This window comes from Mauremys reevesii, linkage group 20, assembly GCF_016161935.1.
Source record: "Mauremys reevesii isolate NIE-2019 linkage group 20, ASM1616193v1, whole genome shotgun sequence".
Lineage (NCBI taxonomy): Eukaryota > Metazoa > Chordata > Testudines > Geoemydidae > Mauremys > Mauremys reevesii.
The window spans coordinates 24364330-24383871 of record NC_052642.1 but is presented as its reverse complement, the minus strand read 5'-3'; the positions used below and the strand labels follow the sequence as shown (position 1 = coordinate 24383871).

The window sequence follows — 19542 nt, the reverse complement described above, 5'->3', positions numbered from 1 at the left end:
CTTTCACCAGAGCCTCATGTCCCAGTGTTTCTCAAATGTGGCCACCAGGGCCTTTTCTTGCAGCCACAGCCACCTGAGCTGTGATTTTTATTTTTTATTTTTTATTTTGGGGGGAGGGGGGAGAAGAGGGAGGGAGAGAGAGAGAGGAGAGCACAGGAACAGGGGTGCACAAAGCAGTGGCCCCTCTCCCAGGGATGCCAGCAGCGGTGGGTCCCTGCCCCCCTCCAGAGAGAAGGACTCTGGAGGTGCAGGCAGCTGGCAAATTCCCCACTTTTCCAGGGGTAAGGGAGGCTGGCTTCAGCCATAGGGCTTTGTCCATGCAGCGGCACGCTCTGGTTCCCGGCTCACCACCCCCAGCCATCGTCCCTGGGCCCCGCTGCATCCCTGCCCACCTCCCCATTCAGGGCTTAAATTTGCCCCAGGGCTTATCGGGGCTGATTAAGTCTGCTGTGAAAAATATTAACAAACATACAAATATCACTTTTCACAGTAGAAGACTTACCAGCTACCAAGTCTTAGACGAAAGAAAAAAAAAAGCTCAACCAAAAAAAGCAACAAAAAAAAAAAAACAACAAAAAGACAAGAACATGCAAAGCACCTCATTTGTGTTTCTATTCTGTTTAGGTCCCGTAAAGAACAGAGACAACTGTACATTTTTATTACTGAGTCTGAAAAAACCCTATATAAATAAATTACAATGATTTGGATATGTATATGTGCATATTTTTCCCCCCTAAAGCTAATTAAGTATTTTAGGAAAAATTGTCAGCGTGGCCATCAGCAAGAGTTGGTGGCCAAATTCTGAGGCCACCAGAAAATATGTTGTGAGAACCCCTGCTCTAGACTGTCTTCCTGCTAGGAAGTGTCAGCCATGTCCCAGTTACCTTGCAGAGGCTGGCCCCACCACCTCTGGGAGATGGAATGTGCCATTACAGGAACCCAGCCGTGCTTGGCTCTTAAGAAGCCTGGGATCAGCAGGGCCTTTACGCTTGTAGTTAAGCGGAGTTTTGAAGACAAGCAGGGTCTCCAGGATTCTGCTTACACATCATTCCCTACTTTGCCCCACAACTAACCCATCTGAGTGCAGAGCGGAAACACACCTGTTCTGGGCAATAGCCTCCTGCCTCTTGAGGGCGTATTCTGCCCACACTCTCTGCGAGTCAATGAACTCACTCTCCCATGGCTGGATGTAGCGGTACAGATTTGGGATCAGCTGGTCTTCCTCATGGCTCATCCCTGAGCGGAAGTGAGTGATGCCAACATCTGTCTGCTTGGACCATCTGTAGCAAAGAGGCAGAGGCAACAAGTGAGGGAGGGTGGTAGATCGCTCATGGCTAAGTACACCAAGGCCCTGATGGAGACGACAGACCCCTAGAAACAGGGCACAAAGGTTAACGCACAGGGCGGAAGGTCCCAGTAATACCCTACAAATCCTGCCCGAGCCCCCAACCACTAGTGGCATTCTTGGAATAATTATTTCCCTTCCCATTCTCAGAATCTTGCACAGAGCAGCGTGACTCACCTCAGGTCAGACTGGGGGATAAGAACATGGCCCATGGACAGCATGCCCAACCCCCCCAGCTCTTTGGGGGTGTAGAATACCACGGGGGGGAAGCGGCTTGGCATCTTGGAGTTCAAGCCGATTTTGATTCGGGTCTGAATCTTGTTCTCACACTTCACCAGCAGGTCAAGCAGCTCCTGCGTGTTCACAACAGCCTCCCGGAAATATGTCATCAGACCAATCAGAGCAGTGTTCCATTTGTTCACAATCTAGAGACAAAAGCAAAGGATCATCATCTCAGCAACTCCGGCCAGTGCCTAGAGATAGCCACAAAAGACACCCTCCTTGTTACCTTTGTGAAGGTTGTGGAGCCGGAGGCCATGAGTATCTGTCTCACTCGGTTGTGAAACCTCTGCATAGACTCATCATCCACACGCAGAAAGCACTGAGCTGTGCGCTCCTTGGTCACCTGCAACAGCAGCACATGGACAATCAATTCAACTTAACTGGGAGTCCCCTATCCAACAAACATAATGAGGTGATTTTCACCCCTCTTATGCCATCACTGAAAGGTATCACAAACACCCGCTCTCTCCAGAAAGTGTAGGGGGGTGGCGGTGAGAACTTTAGGAGACTTCTCTGCACTCAGACTGCAGTTAAGAAACAGGAGTACTTGTGGCACCTTAAAGACTAACAAATTTATTTTAGCATGAGCTTTCGTGAGCTAAAGCTCACTTCTTCGGATGCATAGAATGGAACACATTCCATTCTATGGAACACATTCCATTCTATGCATCCGAAGAAGTGAGCTTTAGCTCACGAAAGCTCATGCTAAAATAAATTTGTTAGTCTTTAAGGTGCCACAAGTACTCCTGTTTTTTTTTGCGGATACAGACTAACACGGCTGCTACTCTGAAACCTGCAGTTAAGAAGTTACCTTCCATGGCACCAGCACAGCTTCTCTGCTCTTCAGTTTTCATGCCCACCCACTTTCTAGTTCGCGCCAAGATCCATTCACAGACCCTTAATCTCTTCTGGACAAGAGCTAACCCAGCCAGCCACTTGGCTCTAGCATACGCACTAAACACAATTAACCTTAGCAGCCGATGCTCTAGGCCAGAAGTGCAGAACCAACAGCCGGACAGAGTATTTCATAAGGTCTGCTTCAACACAGTATACTAATGGCCGAATCATTACTGTCTGTCATCATGTTTACATCATTTTAGCTTACACACTTGTGTTTTTATGTACAACATTATCTAAATACATATGAAACAAGCTGAACTTAAAATAGCAACCAATACAGATGACTTTAAATCTTATTAAAACATGCAGAATCTGTTTGACCCACACAAAGTTTATTTGGCTCTCCTGAATAATAAGGTTGGGCACCACTGCTGGCTACCTCTATTGCCATCTCCAAGGGCAGCACGAGCCCAGCAAATCAGTTCTACTCAACCCACACTAATGCAGGGCATGACCACCATCCACTCTGAGCCCTGCTCTGGGATAGACTGCTGTTCCCAAGGCTGCCAGCCACATTCCCTACCTCATTCTGCAGGTTCCACACACCATCCTTGTGGGTGAACTCCTCATAGCTGGTGCGGCACTTGGGTAGGATGCGGCACTCAAAGCCACACATGTTGAACAGCAGGTTGGGATTGTCCTTGCTATAAACTGATACAAAGCTGTTCTCCCACTGCACTGTGGTGACTGAGCGAGGCAGGCGGTTCTTAATGTCCCAGAATACAGCACGGCCACTGAAAGGCAAAGAACACAGTATGAGCCCTGGCTGACAAGATACCCAATTAGTGGGGTGAAACAGAGACATGGGTTAGTTCCTCAATCTCCCCCCTCCCCCGTAGCACAGTATGAACACAGCCCATCCCACATCCAGCACCCCATTAATAGGGATTACAGCATGAAGCTCTGACAGATCCAACACCATCTTTCCCTGATGAGGAGGGTGATGCAACACTAGCTAGGGTTATCCTACAGCTGCCAGATTTCTATGGCAAAACTGCCCATGCACCCAAATCCTCCTTGATGCTCAACATGTCAGATGACTTACAGATTCACATCGTGTTTCATGAGCCGCATCCGGGCATCTCGGGGCCAGCACTTCTTGTTGTTGTAGCCCACAATGTTCTCATTGTTGGGATCTGGATGCTCTGTCAGGTAGCGCTGGATCAAGTCTCTTGCCTCATCTGCTGTAAACCTGGAAATTCACATTAAGGGAGGAGTGAGTTACAGGATTGAATTCACAGGGCAATCCCCATTCAGCCTGGGCAGGAAAGGAGAACCCCTGAAAAGATTCAGAAATTGCACTACCACAGATCAGGGGTAGGCAACCTGCGGCACGCAAGCCGATTTTCAGTGGCACTCTCGCTGCCCGGGTCCTGGCCACTGGTCTGGGGGGGCTCTGCATTTTAATTTAATTTTAAATGAAGCTTCTTAAACATTTTAAAAACCTTATTTACTTTACATACAACAATAGTTTAGTTATATATTATAGACTTATAGAACGAGACCTTCTAAAAATGTTAAAACGTATTACTGGCACGCGAAACCTTAAATTAGAGTGAATAAGTGAAGACTTGGCACAGCACTTCTGAAAGGTTGCCAACCCCTGCCACAGACAGTACATGTCATGTTCTTTCATGCATGTTTCTGTGACTAGACATCCAGAGGTCAGTGCCTACTCACTGCAAAATCAGAAAGGCTACACCCAGCGCACGCTAAGCCCATTTTTTAAAAAAATGTGATTCCTCGCATAGAACTATGGACCTGCCATGCCTGAGCTTTGAGAAGCCAGTTCAGTTACTGCAGCTCAAGAACATGAACTCAAATGGGTCCAAAATCAGCTTTACCAAACAGGCTGAGAAAGAGCAAGAGGAATCTCAGCCAAAAGGGTCATTTCTCAAGTGTATAAGCTCCTTTTAAGAGCTTAAAATGGAAGTAGCCCTGACATGCGACATCATTGCTACTGCACTGCACCGATGGAGCAGGATAAAAGCTTTCCTTGTCTCAATACTGTTGGGCTAGCCCACAGGGCAGTATTCCAGAAGGCAGAACAGATATAATTTAGATAATATTTTTACTTCAAGGTCCCAGAGACACAGACAAGGTTTTCATCTCGAGGCCAAAAGACCAAAAACATCAAGACACTTGATCACGGCCTTGGCTAGACCAAGAGACTACTCACACTTGATCTGAGCCACAGCACCAGCCACTTCATTCCATCTGCTGGAAGGGAGCACTGATATTCCTATGTTTGGCATGGAGAAGAACCAGAGCCATTGCCCTGTGGATCAGTACCATCTCAGCTGTACCTTCTCTGCTGGCACACGAGAGCAGCAGGCAGAGAAGGGAAGGCGCACAGGCGGTGTCTCCTACCTGAAGAAGATGTGAATGCGGTCAATGTATCTGCAGAAGAGGCGGATGGGATGAGCCACCTCAGTGGCAATATCTTGGAAGCTAAGGAAGTCATTTGGCATCTGTGGTGGGCCAGCCATCTCGCTGGCTCGGTGAAGGCCCAGCACCAACAGGTCCATCACCAGCCCATAATACTGAACGATGAAGGAAGCAAACTGCAACCCCCGAATAATCCCGTAGGAGTTGGTGTGGTTCATGTCCTGAGGAAACAGAAGAGAGCTGTGAGACTCTGACTCAACTGCGCCCCCACAGACCTTTCAGCAGGGCTCTCACCCATCTGATGCAATTAAGTTCATGGCAGTTCAAAGGCTACTCCAACAGTCACTCTTGAGCAGAACTCCGATAGTGCTCTTAGCTCCTCAATCCTTCAGCCTGCTCCACTCTCACCCTGGCAAAGTTGCGACTTCCCCAAGGAGATGTGTAGACAAGAGACAACTCTATAGCCCTTCCGCTCCTTCCCCGTTTCCCACAGGCTAATCGTTACCTTGTAATTGATCACCACGTTGTTCTTAGCTGTCATGTAGTCAGCAATGTTATGATCAACGATAAGACGCAAGAGCCTGTTGAGCAGTGTCAAGTCAATCTTCTCATACATCTTCTCAAATCGGGACTCCAGCATCACATTACATTCACCGTCACATGTTTCCCAGACATCCTGCAGATTGTTAATACCTGAGGCAACACAAAAAAGCCAGTTTCACCATCAGCAATGATGCTGCTCCCTCACTCCATTAGCACCATCTTAGGGAGGGACAGAACATTTTCAAGCTCTCCACTGTCACTCCCTTTAGTTGGCCTAGTCTTTTATTGAAGAACCTTACAGAAAAATGGAGACTAGGGAGGAATACAGCAATCAGGAATCTTCAGAGAGGGTGCCTTCACTGTGTATAAAGGTGTTCTTAAATTTACTGAATCCAGTTTCTGGCAGAATACAGAGCTACTGTGCTGAAAGCAAGCTACACGCTACTAAAAGACAGACATTTAAACCACTTCCAAGAGGACACACTAGGAATAGGCAAGCTGACCCCCACAAAGAATCCTACCTACATGCAAGACAGATGCCTACACTGACCTTGGCACCATTTGTACACCAGCAGTGGAGGCGGTTCAGTGTCTGCAGGTTTGATCCAAGGAGGGAAGAGTCTTCGCTTGTCAGCCTCATACCACAAGTACTGATCCAGATAGGCATCTGTAATCTTCTCCAGGGGTTCAACATCGTAAACAGGAACCAAGTGACTGTAGAGGTCCATGAACTCAATACCAACCTAATCAAGAGGAGACACCAAGCTGGCTCACACTGAGGATAGGCAAAGTAAGGGGTTGATCCAACAAGATTCCAGGTGCGAATTAATCTCTGCATGCAGAGAGGTAACTCAATCCTAGGCACTCTGAAGATACTGCTAGTGGTCTATACTCTGGCTCTAGCCAAGACATTTACCTCTTTAAAGGCTCTCTGAGTCAGAAGGTGTCGTTTGATTCTGGACAGAGCTTCGTGGGGATTATCATACGCCTGCTCAATAAGACCCAACTCCTCTCTCTGCGACTGATTCAGACGGGATTTCACACTGAAAACAAAGAATTGCTCCTATGTCCAAAAGTTGATAGACAGAATGACAACTACTCCACGACCCTCAAGGGAAGATTCTCCACAACCAGACTGGACTGTAAGGCATCCTCTGATTACAACTCCTCCCATACGCCCACGCTGCACATGACTCCTATGAGATGGCCAGTACCTGTTCCCACCCATGAGGAGAGCCTGCATGAAAACTCAATAAGCCGCACTAAAAAGCCTCAGTAGTACGGTATATGCTGGAGCCTTCATTAGTCTATCAAGAGAACCTACTATCATGTTCAAGCTCAGATATAAACTGATAACCAACAGCTTCAAGGGCATTACCCAATGCAGCTATCAGGCCTTTGGCAGCCAGCAACACCCTTTCCTCTCCTTACCTGTAGGCTTCCTTCAGCCTTTCCAAGGCCAAAATGAGTAGCTTGGTGTCATGCTTGTAGGAGAGTGGAGGGAAGGGGATGGGTGAGAACCTCCTGCTTTCCAGCCAGTGCACAGTGGTGGTATACACCGCGACAGCCTCCTCCGCAGTGATGTAGGGGCCATCCTGTAAACAGACGGCAGCAGCTCTGTCAGCAGCCATCAAACCCCACTACAGAAAGTCCCAAGCTCTGGCCACCCCTAGCCAGCATCCCAGCCCCACCTTCAAGTAATTATGCTGCCTCTCCTGCTCAGCTTTCAGGTAAAGCCTGGTCAGCCGACCCAGGTTCTTCTTGCACACAGTCTTGTCCACAGTGGCACCCCGGCGGATCCGCTCTCTATTGTAGTGAGCTGTGTTAGTCCACCAGTCAGCTTTTGCCTTCACGTATCTCAGGATCATGTTTTCAATAGGAGTTGGCAGCCCAGGAACCTGGGGAGGAGCAGCAGAGTTAGAGAAACAGGAGTTCTCCCCATGACTAACTGAAGAGAAAAGCCATGTGAGGTACTTGCCTTCCAGGGGATGTTGGCCTTCCAGCACCTCCAGGCCTCACTCAAGTGCTGCAGGATGGTCCTAGCTTTGTTCTGCTTGATGCCCTCCGGCATCATGTCTAGAATGTCATGCATAACTGCAGCTCTCAGCTCCAGGTCAAAGTGAGATTCCACACGCTGCTTTGTTACAGTCTTTGCAACGCCCTTGGAGTGTCGGCCTGGAAGACCAAACACACTTCAGGAACCTGAAGACCAACTGGGCAGTGTCACTTTGCGTCCCATTGTGAGAGCCACACGCAAAGAGGTGCTACAGAAACTCTGTAGCACAAGACAGCTGGAGTTCAAGCAAGTGGAATAGAAATGAACGGCACAAACAGAAGTGAAACACCCACAAGACCTCAGGCCACTGTGCTAAGGGGAGGGCAGTTAATAGGCTATGGGCTTCACAGAGAACTCTATTAAACATCAGTTCCACTGAGAGTCTATATGGGCTCCCGGGAAACTGACGTTCCCTGAAAAATTAGTGAATTGCTCTCACGCCCAGGTTCCATGTTAAGTGCTTTTCTTGGACAAGGAGGCTGGAATTAGAGCTGACAAGGAAACAGCATTTACCTTCACCAAAGCACCCCCTCCTTCTCAGTTCCACTTATTACACATACCTTCAAACTGCCTGGCCAGCAGGTTGCCCAGCCACCGCTCTAACAGTGGGGTAATGCCTCTCATGAAGAACAGCCATACCCTCCAGCCTGGAGCCCAGAAGCCACAGCCGGGCCCCTTCCCCACAGGCCCCTGAAGAAGAAACGCACAATAACTGCATGTTATGTAGTGACATTCCAGAAGGCCTCCCTTCTCACACAACTGCATTGGGAAGCAGTACTCACAGTGTTAAATCTGTAGTAGATGAGATGCTTCAGGTCCTTGCACATACGAATCTGCCTCATCAGTTTGTACTTGTACCTGTACATTCCTGTCAGCTGTCCCACATGGGCAAAGATATACTGCAAGCCATCTGCCAACTGAAACACAGTGTGCACGATTAGGAGATGGCAATGCACGTTACCCAGAGGCACTCTCTGGAAGCCATGCTCTTTACTCCTGGCAGTATAGGGTGCACTGTGCTGAGCAGAACTCCTGTGGGTCGCTCAGCCCTCACCACATGTAAATAAATCAGGAATTGAAGAAGTGCGATTAAACTGCCTCCGTCTGAGCTATTCCTTAACTGAGCTTCAGTCCACTCCCAAGCCTCTCGTACTGCTCCAATTGCTTCTCCAGGGCAGTACACGAGTCAATGGCTCTACTTCCACAATCCATAAAAGTTAGCCACCCGTTCCCCTCGCCCAGCCCCTGACCACTTTTATTACCAAATTAGGCTCACCTGAAATGCATCCACATTTCCCAGTCTGTACTGGACATGGCTATCCACCACCAGTTTGGTCAAACGCAGAACCTCTCGGCACAGATGGAAAGCATTACCAAAACGAGACTTCTTTCTTTCCTGGGAAGGGAGAGACGAGGGTACAGGGATTGGAAGACATATTGTTATGTAGTGGCCAGGCAGCTTCCAGTCACTCAGACAGTTTGCAAAGTGAACAGCTCAGGGTCAGCAACAATAGCCCTTATATTGCATTTTACCTCAAGGCACTAGACAAATAAGCAGCTTGAAGTAAACTTAACAGGTTTGCTATCTCCTGCTGCGCAAAGACCACTACAGTTGCTGCTACACTAGCCATCTAAGACCTTTACTATAGAGATTGCTGCAGCACCAGACAAATTGACTTGGGACTGGAGAACATCACTCCAGAGGGGAAGACATGGACTAGTACCTTGGTGGTGAGGGTCTTGACTGGTTTGAGATTGAAATTGTAGTCCAGGTGGAGATAGTTGAGGTTCTTCCTATGAATCAGCAAGTTCAGCATATTGTAACCCTGGCGGCACACTTGCAGGCCAACCTCCACCCAGTCCAGCTTTGTTGACTGGAAGAACTTTGTTGCCTTGAAGGAGCGGAATAGGTACCTGGAGATGGGGAGAGAACAATGGAATCAGCTGCACCCCCAAGACAAACCAGAGAGACGCTCTCAAGGAAACAGGGCATCACTTACCTCTTCTTCTGAGCCTTGGGAGGTCTGTGCTTGAGTGCATTCAGAACATAGTACTTCAGCAGCTTCTGGTAGGAGACCCTCACTTTCACTGGCTGCCCTGCTGGGCAGTGCTCTCGATACCTGAGGACAAAGACCACAAACCTCAGAGCTCCAAGGAACACTCATTCTCATTCCCCAGATTGCAAGTGATGTCCTGCAGAGACAGCTAGCCAACAGAAAGCTTTGCAAGGTCTCCAGCAGCACTATTACCACCTGCGGCTTTTTCTGTATCACCTTCAACATACAGAAATAGGCTGGATAGGAAACTCTGCTATTCAGAGCCTCTCTACACAACTTCCATGCTTAGGAGAGCAGTACGGCCCCAGTACCTTGGAATCCAACCAAGTCAGATTCATCAAGGAGCTGGAAACTGCACTAGTTCCACTATTGTGCAGCACAGATATCTCCCTTAATGCCGCAGGCACTAAACCACCAATGCCCCCAATAAAGTATGTTACCAGTTCTTGACCAATGGGATGTCTAGAGCTCTGCGTGTCCTGCCAGATCTTAAGTTAAAGGGTCGAGGGGCCCAGAGCAGTGCAATGCCATTGGCCGTGTTGTCCGTGTACAGCGGGGTGTCCTTCAGGAAGGGCTCCACAAATTCTGGTAACTCAAACTCTTCATCATCATCAGGTAAGGGTTCCTGACTCTAGAGAGTGGAAATCCCAGACATAATCAGCCCCACACTTGCTTCAGCTTAATCTCCCAAAAATCCTACCCAAACAATGGAACTGGCATGGCTACACAATGGCAGAGGAAGAGCATGAGATAAACCAACAGTGCTGACTAACACAGGGGACAATGCAAACTCTACGTACACACTGATGGTCTCTGATTCAACTCAGACCTCAAGACACAGATCTAGAGCTAGTGGTAACTCAAGGGAGAGGCCCATTCAATGCACAGTTGCACTCAAAAGGGATAATAGTTTGAAAACTTTTTAAAACAATGGGGTGAATAGATGCTGGCTGTATTATACAGGAGCTAAAGAACACAAGTGTAACACTATACACATCAATGGTGCATCTACACCTGAATATTAGGATCAGGTTTTGGTTAACTCTAGCAGTAGAAAAGGCCTTGAGAATAGCAATGAGGGAGATGGTGAAGGAAGGAGTCAGTGAGTGGAGATTTCTCCTGTGGACAAGAGTAAGAGGAGACATGATTGTGGCATAATCTATTTATGTATTAGGCTATGTCTACACTACAGCCGGGATAGAGGCTCTGAGATTGATCCACCGGCAGTCGATTAGCGGGTCTAGTGAAGACCTGCGAAATCGACAGCAGATCGCTCTCCGGTCAACCCCTGTACTCTACCCCCAAAAAGAAGAGTAAGGTAAGTCGACTGGAGATTCCTTCCCCCCCCCATCGACCCCCCTCTGCGGTGTAGACCCCACAGTAACGTGACCTAAGGAATGTCGACTCCAGCTACGTTATTGACGTAGCTGGAGTTGCATAACGTAGGTGACTTACCGCAGTAGTGTAGACATACACTTCTTCACTAAGGCTAATTTGGTGTCCCTGCTCTCAAGTGCTAGGAGGCAGTAAGAGGATCCTTGAAAGAAAGCCAACAAGTTTAAATGGAAGAAAGGAAACACTTAACTTATAGCATGTAAAGTTGTGGAACTTGCAGCTGCAAGATATTACTGGGGAACAATAGGATTCAGAAAGGATTAGGGATTTATATGAAAGACCTAGTCTCCAGACTCATCTGCAGTGCCACAGAGCTAGTGATCCTCCTGCTTGGAACTACAGGTCTGATCATGAGCTGGGGTCAGTCCTTTTACAGAGGAGTTTATGCTTTTCCTGAAGTATCCATGCCTGTCACTGTCAGACAAGGTTACCACACTAAGCCGGAGTCCCTACTTTCAACATACGGTCTATGCTAGATCAAAAAGACCCTCTTCCATCACTCCCAATTCGGTGCATCCCTGACTCATGGGCGCTCGAGCAGTAACTCACCTTGACAGAGTGCCTGTGAGAGATGGGATTGATCAATGGATCAAAGTAAAATGCTGGCAGGTCAGGATCCTCTGTTTTAATGAAGACCACATTAGGAGTGTGATACCTGCAAGATACAAGTATTAGAGCATCTTATGAGTACAGCAACTTCTCCACACCCCTGCCCGCAGTGGACACTGTACTCACCAGGTCAGGTGCACATGGTGCGGTAGGTTGTTGTACAGGTATGGGAAGGCAATCTTGTACTCTGTCCTGATTGGCTGTCTGATGATTATTTTATTGATGTCATTGAATTCATTCCAATCTTCATCCCTTAAATCAGAAGAAAAGATATTGGTAAATGAAATGCAAAATGTGGCAGGAAGGCAAAGGTCTTGGATCAAAGATGCAGGGCCGTGTCCCCAGATACCTTTCTAAACTCCTTCAATACAGATTCAGACTCTAAAGCAGCATATTACGAAGACCCACTGATCCCAATGAAGTGGCATTTAACCCACCAACATTTCACTTGGGGAAGACAACACATTGAGGCTCCACCCCCAGACCATGCAAGTACTTTTTCCCCTTCCCACCAAAACTCATCACTTACTGCAGGTTAATATCTCGGACCAGAGGCTCGAACTTGGGTCCCCCAGGAATAGCCATGTTCAGAGCCTTGGAAGTGAAGAAGGCCTTCAGATCAAACAGGTAGAAGTAGTTGTCATCCACAAGATCTGTCAGCAGCTGATTAGCTAGCCGGTATAATGTGGACATCATGGGAAGAGTGAATTGCCACCGCTGGTACGTAGAACCGTTCACATACCTGCGAAGGGGACAATGCACAGATCAGCACTGCAGGGCTAGAAGGCTACAAAGCTGCCGAAACCCATCCCTCTCCTCATCCTCTTTACAGGAAATAGGAAGGGAACAGATATCTCACCGGTTCCTCCCGAACAGAAGCGAAGGCTGCATGGCTATTCAAACCCAATGTAGACAACCATGCAACTCCACCTGGTACTGACCAGGTACTGAAATCAGCTCCCCCCCCCCCAAAGACAACTTTCCCCCTAATAGCCAAGATTTAGACATGAATATTTGGGATCACGGACAGCAGTCCCAGGCAGCACGTAATATTACCGAAATTTCCCCCAGAAAAGTAGTCAGCAGGTTAAAGAGCTTCTGGCATGCTCTAGTCAAGCATCATGTACGAAATTCCCAGTGTCCTGGCATGGCTGACTCAGTCCTTCATGCTTCCAGGGAGATAAACAATGTTTCATTCAGTTGACTGTGCAGAGGTCTTTGAGAAGAGACCTTAAAGGCTCAGGCTTGCCCACTCTGCATCAACACTAAAGGTTCCAGACCAGTTTTCGTAAGAGTAGAATTTGCCCAGGTGTCCTTGGCAAAACATCTCCCCACATTTCACAAGCCATCTAATGTCCTTCTCCCCAAGGCTGCACAATTCTAGGCTGCTGTGTACAGAGTTTATACAATGCTTTGAAACGCTTTACAATGAAAAAGTGCTACCAGAAAAGGGTACCCACTTCCTGTTGTCTTTCAATGGCTGGTGGTCATAGAACCAATCCAGGACAGGGGCATCTTCCTCTGGGTCCAGCTCAAGCTGTATTGCCTCCAGAGGCTCCACATCCAGGATGTTGTCAGCATAGTCGAGAGGGGGCTCTTCATCATCAAATGGGGGGAACCTCATCCTTTTGAAGTGACGCCTGTCTCTCTTCTCTCGTCTCATCATGATCCACATTGACCTGGGATGTACCAAGAGCATTAGATATAGCCTATACTGCAGATTCAAGAGAGATCAACCTGCAGATCCCAATGTGCGATTACTGCCAGTGCTTACCCCCACTGTGAGATGTAGACTGGTTCTATAACCCATGGAATCTCATTCACGAAGGAGATAGCACCAGTGATGTGGTACAAGACCGGAACATCTCGGATTTGTTCCCAGGGCATTGGCATGTTTTCCAAGAGCTTTAGGACAGCATGGGGCATGTACTTCAGGGCACTGCAAAAAAAAAAAAAAATCACTTGAGTTAGTCAGTATTCTTATAAACTGACAGTGACCAGCCTCCCACCTTCTTATTGAAACCCAAATTCAAGCTAAGAGGGCACTGAAACTAGATGTTTCACAGGCCTCCCCAACTAATATGAGATTACAGTGGCTGGTCACTAGACATCACTGTTTTACATCACACAGGTAAAAACAGAGCTTTCCTGCAGAATCAGTTTCAGATACAGTGAAGGGGTTAGTGCTAAAGCAACAACCCCCATACAGTCATGTGCCCTCATTGTGTACAGTAACCCTGAGCTGGGGCTTTTGAGAAACTGTTTAATTCTAGGGTGGCTGCCTAGGTTTCTCTTTCTTAAACTTAATAGGCAAACATAGCGGTCTCCCCTCTCTGAATAGCTAGCGCTCCAGAGGACTAAACGGCTCATTTCTTATGTACCTTTCACTGACAATCAACTGAAGTCAGACTTTAAATGCGTGTTGGCTCTTCTTCCAGCGGGGACAGTTTGCCCCATTTACAAACCCTGTTATGAGAGCCCAAATGGCAAGAGCTTATGGTTTTCCAAGTCACCAGAAATGATCAACCCCACCTTCAAGGCAATTGCAGCTCCTTTTCTTTCCTTTCAGTGTATCCGCAGCAGAGAAGTTCCCATGGGGAACAACCTGTCTGCCTCTTCTACACAGAATGCAAAATGTAGTTTGAGACTTTCTAAACCCCAGAATGCTCTGGCTCACCATTATTGCTTAGACACGCCAAGTATGCACAAAATTCACTGGGGAGACTGGCTGTTAGTTGGGCAAGGGAAACAGGCTTAGCACGGAGGCAACTGGGACCAGAATTCTGTAATGCTGATGAGGTGCTCTGGCGAGGACAGAGAGAGGAGCTAACTAGCTGATCAAAACATTAATTGTGATGGTCAAGACATTGGCACGCTTCCAGAAATCCCATGGTAAACTGGGATATTAATCAACCTAGTGATGGAGAAAGAGAAAATCTAATATCCAAGAATTACTATGCATTCCTATGGTGATAGGTAAACTTGTGATAGGGAACATACAACTATGTGCATCTTTAAAACTTGCTGCTTTATTCATGTGAACAGCCTTCCAAAATTAATGGACCATTAATTAGGGTTAAACTGACCTCACACTTAGTAAGGCAAAACACTTCTTTTCATATATTTATACCTGCTCCTGAATTTTCCACTCCATGCATCTGATTGAAGTGGGTTCTAACCCACGAAAGCTTATGCCTAAATAAATTTGTTAGTCTCTAAGGTGCCACAAGAACTCCTTGTTGTTCCATCCAAACACTGTTCTGCTATGGATCAGCAAGGAAAGCGTTTGTCGATTGTAAAATAGTTAGGCCAAAACACTCACCACAATGAGTGAACTACCCGATTCATCTCAACACTCTGCAGGCTGCCTGCCGGCTCAAGAACTCAGACATTAGTTACATGTGGAAGGTTTTTTGAAACCAAAAGCCATTGGGCTGTAAGAATTTATTTGTATTACTGTAGCACCTGAGCACATTCAGGAACCAGGACCCCATTGTGCATACACAGAACAAAAACATGGTCCTCCTTTGAGACAGGGAATGAACAGCTTGGGGACACCGCACATCCACAGAAATTCATCTTATGAATTACTAGGGACTCTGCATATGGTCAGGACTTAGCACTGGATTACAACCTGCTAGACTGGCCCCAAGTCTGAAAGGCAGAGAAACCCATCTCTTGCATTTGGATTATCCAACCACTGTGTAACTGGCATCCTTCTCTCTTCCTTCAAGACTTTTTTATTATTATTAAAGAAAAGAGCTAATTCTGCACAGTTGCATTTACCCAATAACTCAATCGCCTCCCCATCTCCCACTATTGTATTTCTGTTCCACTGAATACTTATTTAGCTCACATAGTCCATCTCCCAAGCACTTTACAAGAGCTCATACTGTAGCATTCTCTTCTATGCACACAGTTAAAACTGAAAGCTCTCCACGGAAGGTCACATAACTCTCAGTGGGTCTCTACAGACTAGTGGATACCTGTGGCATTGGTGTAGTGTACTGCTTACAACACCTGTACTATGTGTACCCTACCCACCACCCACCTTTCCCTGGACATGGATTAGGATGCTCATTGCTCTCCTCACCCCAAATAAACCCGTTTGTCATGCCGAAACTTCCTGTTAGTCATGTCACCATGGTCCCGGATAATTTTCCTCACGTGTTCTGGGGGCATGTCCTCCTTCTGGGCATCCACAAAACCAAATTTCCTCTTCTCGGCATACCGCTTTGCCTGCAGCTGCTGCCACTTGCGGGCTACACAGACAAGAACACACACAGTCCATCTCAAGCCACTGCACTAAGACATAAGCGGGTACTTCAAACCAACATAAGCCCAAAATTATATGGATAAATATCCAGAGCTCTGCTAGCAAGTTAATGCAAACAGTGTTTTGTAGGGGATAAAAAGCTTCATCTTTCAGGGTTTATACCATGTCTAACTACCAGGGATCAGAAAAGGCTCTCTCACACCTGCCTACGGTTGCGTTCTTTCACCTTCCTCTGAGTTATGTAGTGCTGGAGACAGGACACTGGCGCAAATGGACCTTAACATGATCCAGTTTGGCAGTTCTTTGTTCCAGTGCAACCACAGCCTTCACATTAACAATCGCCTTGTGTTATATTGGCCCTGGTGTATATCCGCTGTTGATAGCGAAGGGGTGCAGGTCATCACACACTAACTGCTATGATTTTAGTTGCTACGTTGTTTACTCTGAACAATGTTAAGCTAACTGCTAAAATACATGCAGCTGACAGCAGCCTTTTTAGGGCAGTTCTCACAAGTTGTAATAGAATAGAACAGCGGGGAAAATCCTGCAAAACAAAAACAAGGGCAAATACTCATTCATCACAAATGAAGTGAATTGAAGAGTTTAGTGAGCAGAATACAATGGCTGACAATGTAACTTAATGATACAGAATTCTCATAGGGGCACAGAGGCTACCTGGCCTTTGGATGGTTGGTACAAGGACCTAGGACTTCTCGGTCATGGCTGCCAGGACTGTGTGCACGCACACCCCCCAACCCCACAAAGGCCCTGCTGTGACAAATTTCAATAGCTCTTGCACCTTTCTCCTGCAGCTTCTCTTCAGACATGTAGTCAGGCAGCGGAGCCAAGGGACTGGGCACCGGGGGCAAGCCCCCACGGTAGGGAAACACTGCAGCCATGGAGAGGCAGGCTAGGGACCAGAGAGAGGAAGGAAGGCAGGCTCAGGTCAGGGTCTGCCACAGAAAAGAAAGACTCCTACACCCCACTCCCCCCCTTCTGCTCCCCACGCGCCCCCCCGGGGACAACGCCCGCGCCCCCTTCTGCTCCCACGCCCCCGGGGACAACTCCCGCTCCCCCTCTGCTCCCCACGCGCCCCGGAGACAACTCCCTCCCCCTTCTGCTCCCGCGCCCGGGACAACTCCCGCTCCCCCTTCTGCTCCCCACGCCCCCGGGGACAAATCCCGCTCCCCCTTCTGCGCCCCACGCGCGCCCCGGAGACAACTCCCGCTCCCCCTTCTGCTCCCCACGCGCCCCGGAGACAACTCCCGCTCCCCCTTCTGCTCCCCACGCGCCCCCGGAGACAACTCCACTCCCCCTTCTGCTCCCACGCGCCCCGAGACAAATCCCGCTCCCCTTCTGCTCCCCACGCGCGCCCCGGAGACAACTCCCGCTCCCCTTCTGCTCCCCACGCGCGCCCCCAGGGACAACTCCCGCTCCCCTTCTGCTCCCCACGCGCCCCCAGGACAACTCCGCTCCCCCTTCTGCTCCCCACGCGCCCCGGGGACAACTCCCGCTCCCCCTTCTGCTCCCCACGCCCCTGGGGACAACTCCCGCTCCCCCTTCTGCTCCCCACGCCCCCGGGGACAAATCCCGCTCCCCCTTCTGCTCCCCACGCGCGCCCCCCCGGGGACAACTCCCGCTCCCCCCTTCTGCGCCCCGCGCGCGCCCGGGACAACTCCCGCTCCCCCTTCTGCTCCCCACTCCAACTCCCCCTTCTGCTCCCACGCGCCCCGGGACAACTCCGCTCCCCCTTCTGCTCCCCACGCGCCCGGGACAACTCCCGCTCCCCCTTCTGCTCCCCACGCCCCCGGGACAACTCCCGCTCCCCCTTCTGCTCCCCACGCGCCCCGGGACAACTCCCGCTCCCCCTTCTGCTCCCCGCGCCCCGGGGACAACTCCCGCTCCCCTTCTGCTCCCCCCCGGGACAACTCGCTCCCCCTTCTGCTCCCCACGCCCCCAGGACAACTCCCGCTCCCCCTTCTGCTCCCACGCGCCCCGGGACAACTCCCGCTCCCCCTTCTGCTCCCCACGCGCCCCCCCCGGGGACAACTCCCGCTCCCCCGTCTGCGCCCCACGCGCGCCCCGGGGACAACTCCCGCTCCCCCTTCTGCTCCCCACGCGCCCCGGGACAACTCCCGCTCCCCCTTCTGCTCCGCGCCCGGGACAACTCCCGCTCCCCCTTCTGCTCCCCACGCGCCCCGGGGACAACTCCCGCCCCCTTCTGCTCCCAGGGACAACTCCACAACTCCCCCCTTCTGCTCCCCGCGCCCCGGGACAACTCCCGCTCCCCCTTCTGCTCCCCACGCGCCCCCCCCGGGGACAACTCCCGCTCCCCCCTTCTGCTCCCCACGCGCGCCCCCCCGGGGACAACGCCCGCTCCCCCTTCTGCTCCCACGCGCCCCGGGGACAACTCCGCTCCCCCTTCTGCTCCCCACGCGCCCCCGGGACAACTCCGCTCCCCTTCTGCTCCCACGCGCCCCCGGGGACAACTCCCGCTCCCCCTTCTGCTCCCCACGCGCCCCGGGGACAACTCCACTCCCCCTTCTGCTCCCACGCGCCCCAGGGACAACTCCCTCCCCCTTCTGCTCCCCCCGCGCCCCCCCCGGGGACAACTCCCGCTCCCCCTTCTGCTCCCTGCTCCCACGCGCCCCGGGACAACTCCCGCTCCCCCTTCTGCTCCCACGCGCCCCCGGGGACAACTCCACTCCCCCTTCTGCTCCCCACGCCCCCGGGACAACTCCCGCTCCCCCTTCTGCTCCCCGCGCCCCCGGGACAACTCCTGCTCCCCCTTCTGCTCCCACGCGCCCCCAGGACAACTCCTGCTCCCCCTTCTGCTCCCCGCGCGCCCCCGGGACAACTCCCGCTCCCCCCTTCTGCTCCCCGCGCGCCCCCCCCGGGGACAACTCCCGCCCCCCTCCCCTAACGGACCTCTCTCCTTTCAGGCTCTCGTGTCTCTCCCCCGCTCCCCCACGGCCTCTCTCGCTTCCGCCCGCAATGGCGGCTCTGGATCGTCGCCGCCGCGCTCCAGGGACCCGGATGGGCTCAGGGGGGCGGGACATAACAGAACACACTGACCAATCAGCTCTCGGGCTGGGGACGGATAGGCTCCGCAGCCTATCAGAATTTGCTAACCGGCTAGGAGGCGGGCAAGTCACCGGAAAGGGTGGGACTAGCTGGGTCAGGCGCGCGGATATTCTTCCGGTCGGAGATCCCCCCACCCGCTCGCGTAGAGCCACGCCCCCTTTAGGCCACGCCCCTCCATGCGTGCCTGGCCGCTTCCCCCTGCAGGCGTTAACTCGGGATCCTAACGATGGCGCAGCAGATGGCGCCTCTTTGTTGTTTGGCTGCTGCTCATGCGGGATTGGGGGGTGGGGCCACCCTGTCTACGACCCCCCACTGCCTCATCTATGGGAGGAGGCTGCCAGGCTCCTAAGGGATGTCAGAAGCCTTCAGTGCCATCCCCTCTCCCACGTATAGCCAAGCCCCCATCCCAGGGGTGGGCAAACTACGGCCCACGGGCCGGATCCAGGACACGAGCCATTTGAAGCCGGCCCACGAGTTGCACCACACAACTTGGCCATAGTCTGGCTCTCCCAGGGCTGGCTTTAGGGCGATTCAACCCGATTCGCCCCAATCAGACCCCGCACCACTAAGGACCCTCTGCTGACATGCCGCCAAAGGCCCACCGCTG

General features: G+C 50.7%; 1 protein-coding gene across 1 annotated transcript in view; it reads right to left on the bottom strand.

Moving 5' to 3' along the window:
- Window positions 1-18905, bottom strand: part of PRPF8 (pre-mRNA processing factor 8) — a 30741-nt gene extending 11836 nt beyond the window's left edge. Inside the window, exons 1-26 of the mRNA XM_039507871.1 lie at window positions 18780-18905; window positions 16651-16761; window positions 15669-15837; window positions 13350-13514; window positions 13036-13254; window positions 12105-12317; window positions 11702-11827; window positions 11516-11621; window positions 10012-10202; window positions 9515-9634; window positions 9239-9428; window positions 8791-8910; window positions 8297-8431; window positions 8075-8204; window positions 7437-7633; window positions 7150-7356; window positions 6890-7053; window positions 6375-6501; window positions 6009-6201; window positions 5421-5608; window positions 4898-5136; window positions 3573-3719; window positions 3051-3261; window positions 1854-1970; window positions 1523-1770; window positions 1101-1280 (exon numbers count right to left, since the gene is read on the bottom strand). Coding sequence (XP_039363805.1) covers window positions 1101-1280; window positions 1523-1770; window positions 1854-1970; window positions 3051-3261; window positions 3573-3719; window positions 4898-5136; window positions 5421-5608; window positions 6009-6201; window positions 6375-6501; window positions 6890-7053; window positions 7150-7356; window positions 7437-7633; window positions 8075-8204; window positions 8297-8431; window positions 8791-8910; window positions 9239-9428; window positions 9515-9634; window positions 10012-10202; window positions 11516-11621; window positions 11702-11827; window positions 12105-12317; window positions 13036-13254; window positions 13350-13514; window positions 15669-15837; window positions 16651-16750 — 4202 coding nt within the window. The 5' untranslated portion in view covers window positions 16751-16761; window positions 18780-18905. The remainder of the gene's footprint in view (window positions 1-1100; window positions 1281-1522; window positions 1771-1853; window positions 1971-3050; window positions 3262-3572; window positions 3720-4897; window positions 5137-5420; window positions 5609-6008; window positions 6202-6374; window positions 6502-6889; window positions 7054-7149; window positions 7357-7436; window positions 7634-8074; window positions 8205-8296; window positions 8432-8790; window positions 8911-9238; window positions 9429-9514; window positions 9635-10011; window positions 10203-11515; window positions 11622-11701; window positions 11828-12104; window positions 12318-13035; window positions 13255-13349; window positions 13515-15668; window positions 15838-16650; window positions 16762-18779) is intronic.
- Between the last annotated feature and the right edge of the window lie 637 nt (window positions 18906-19542).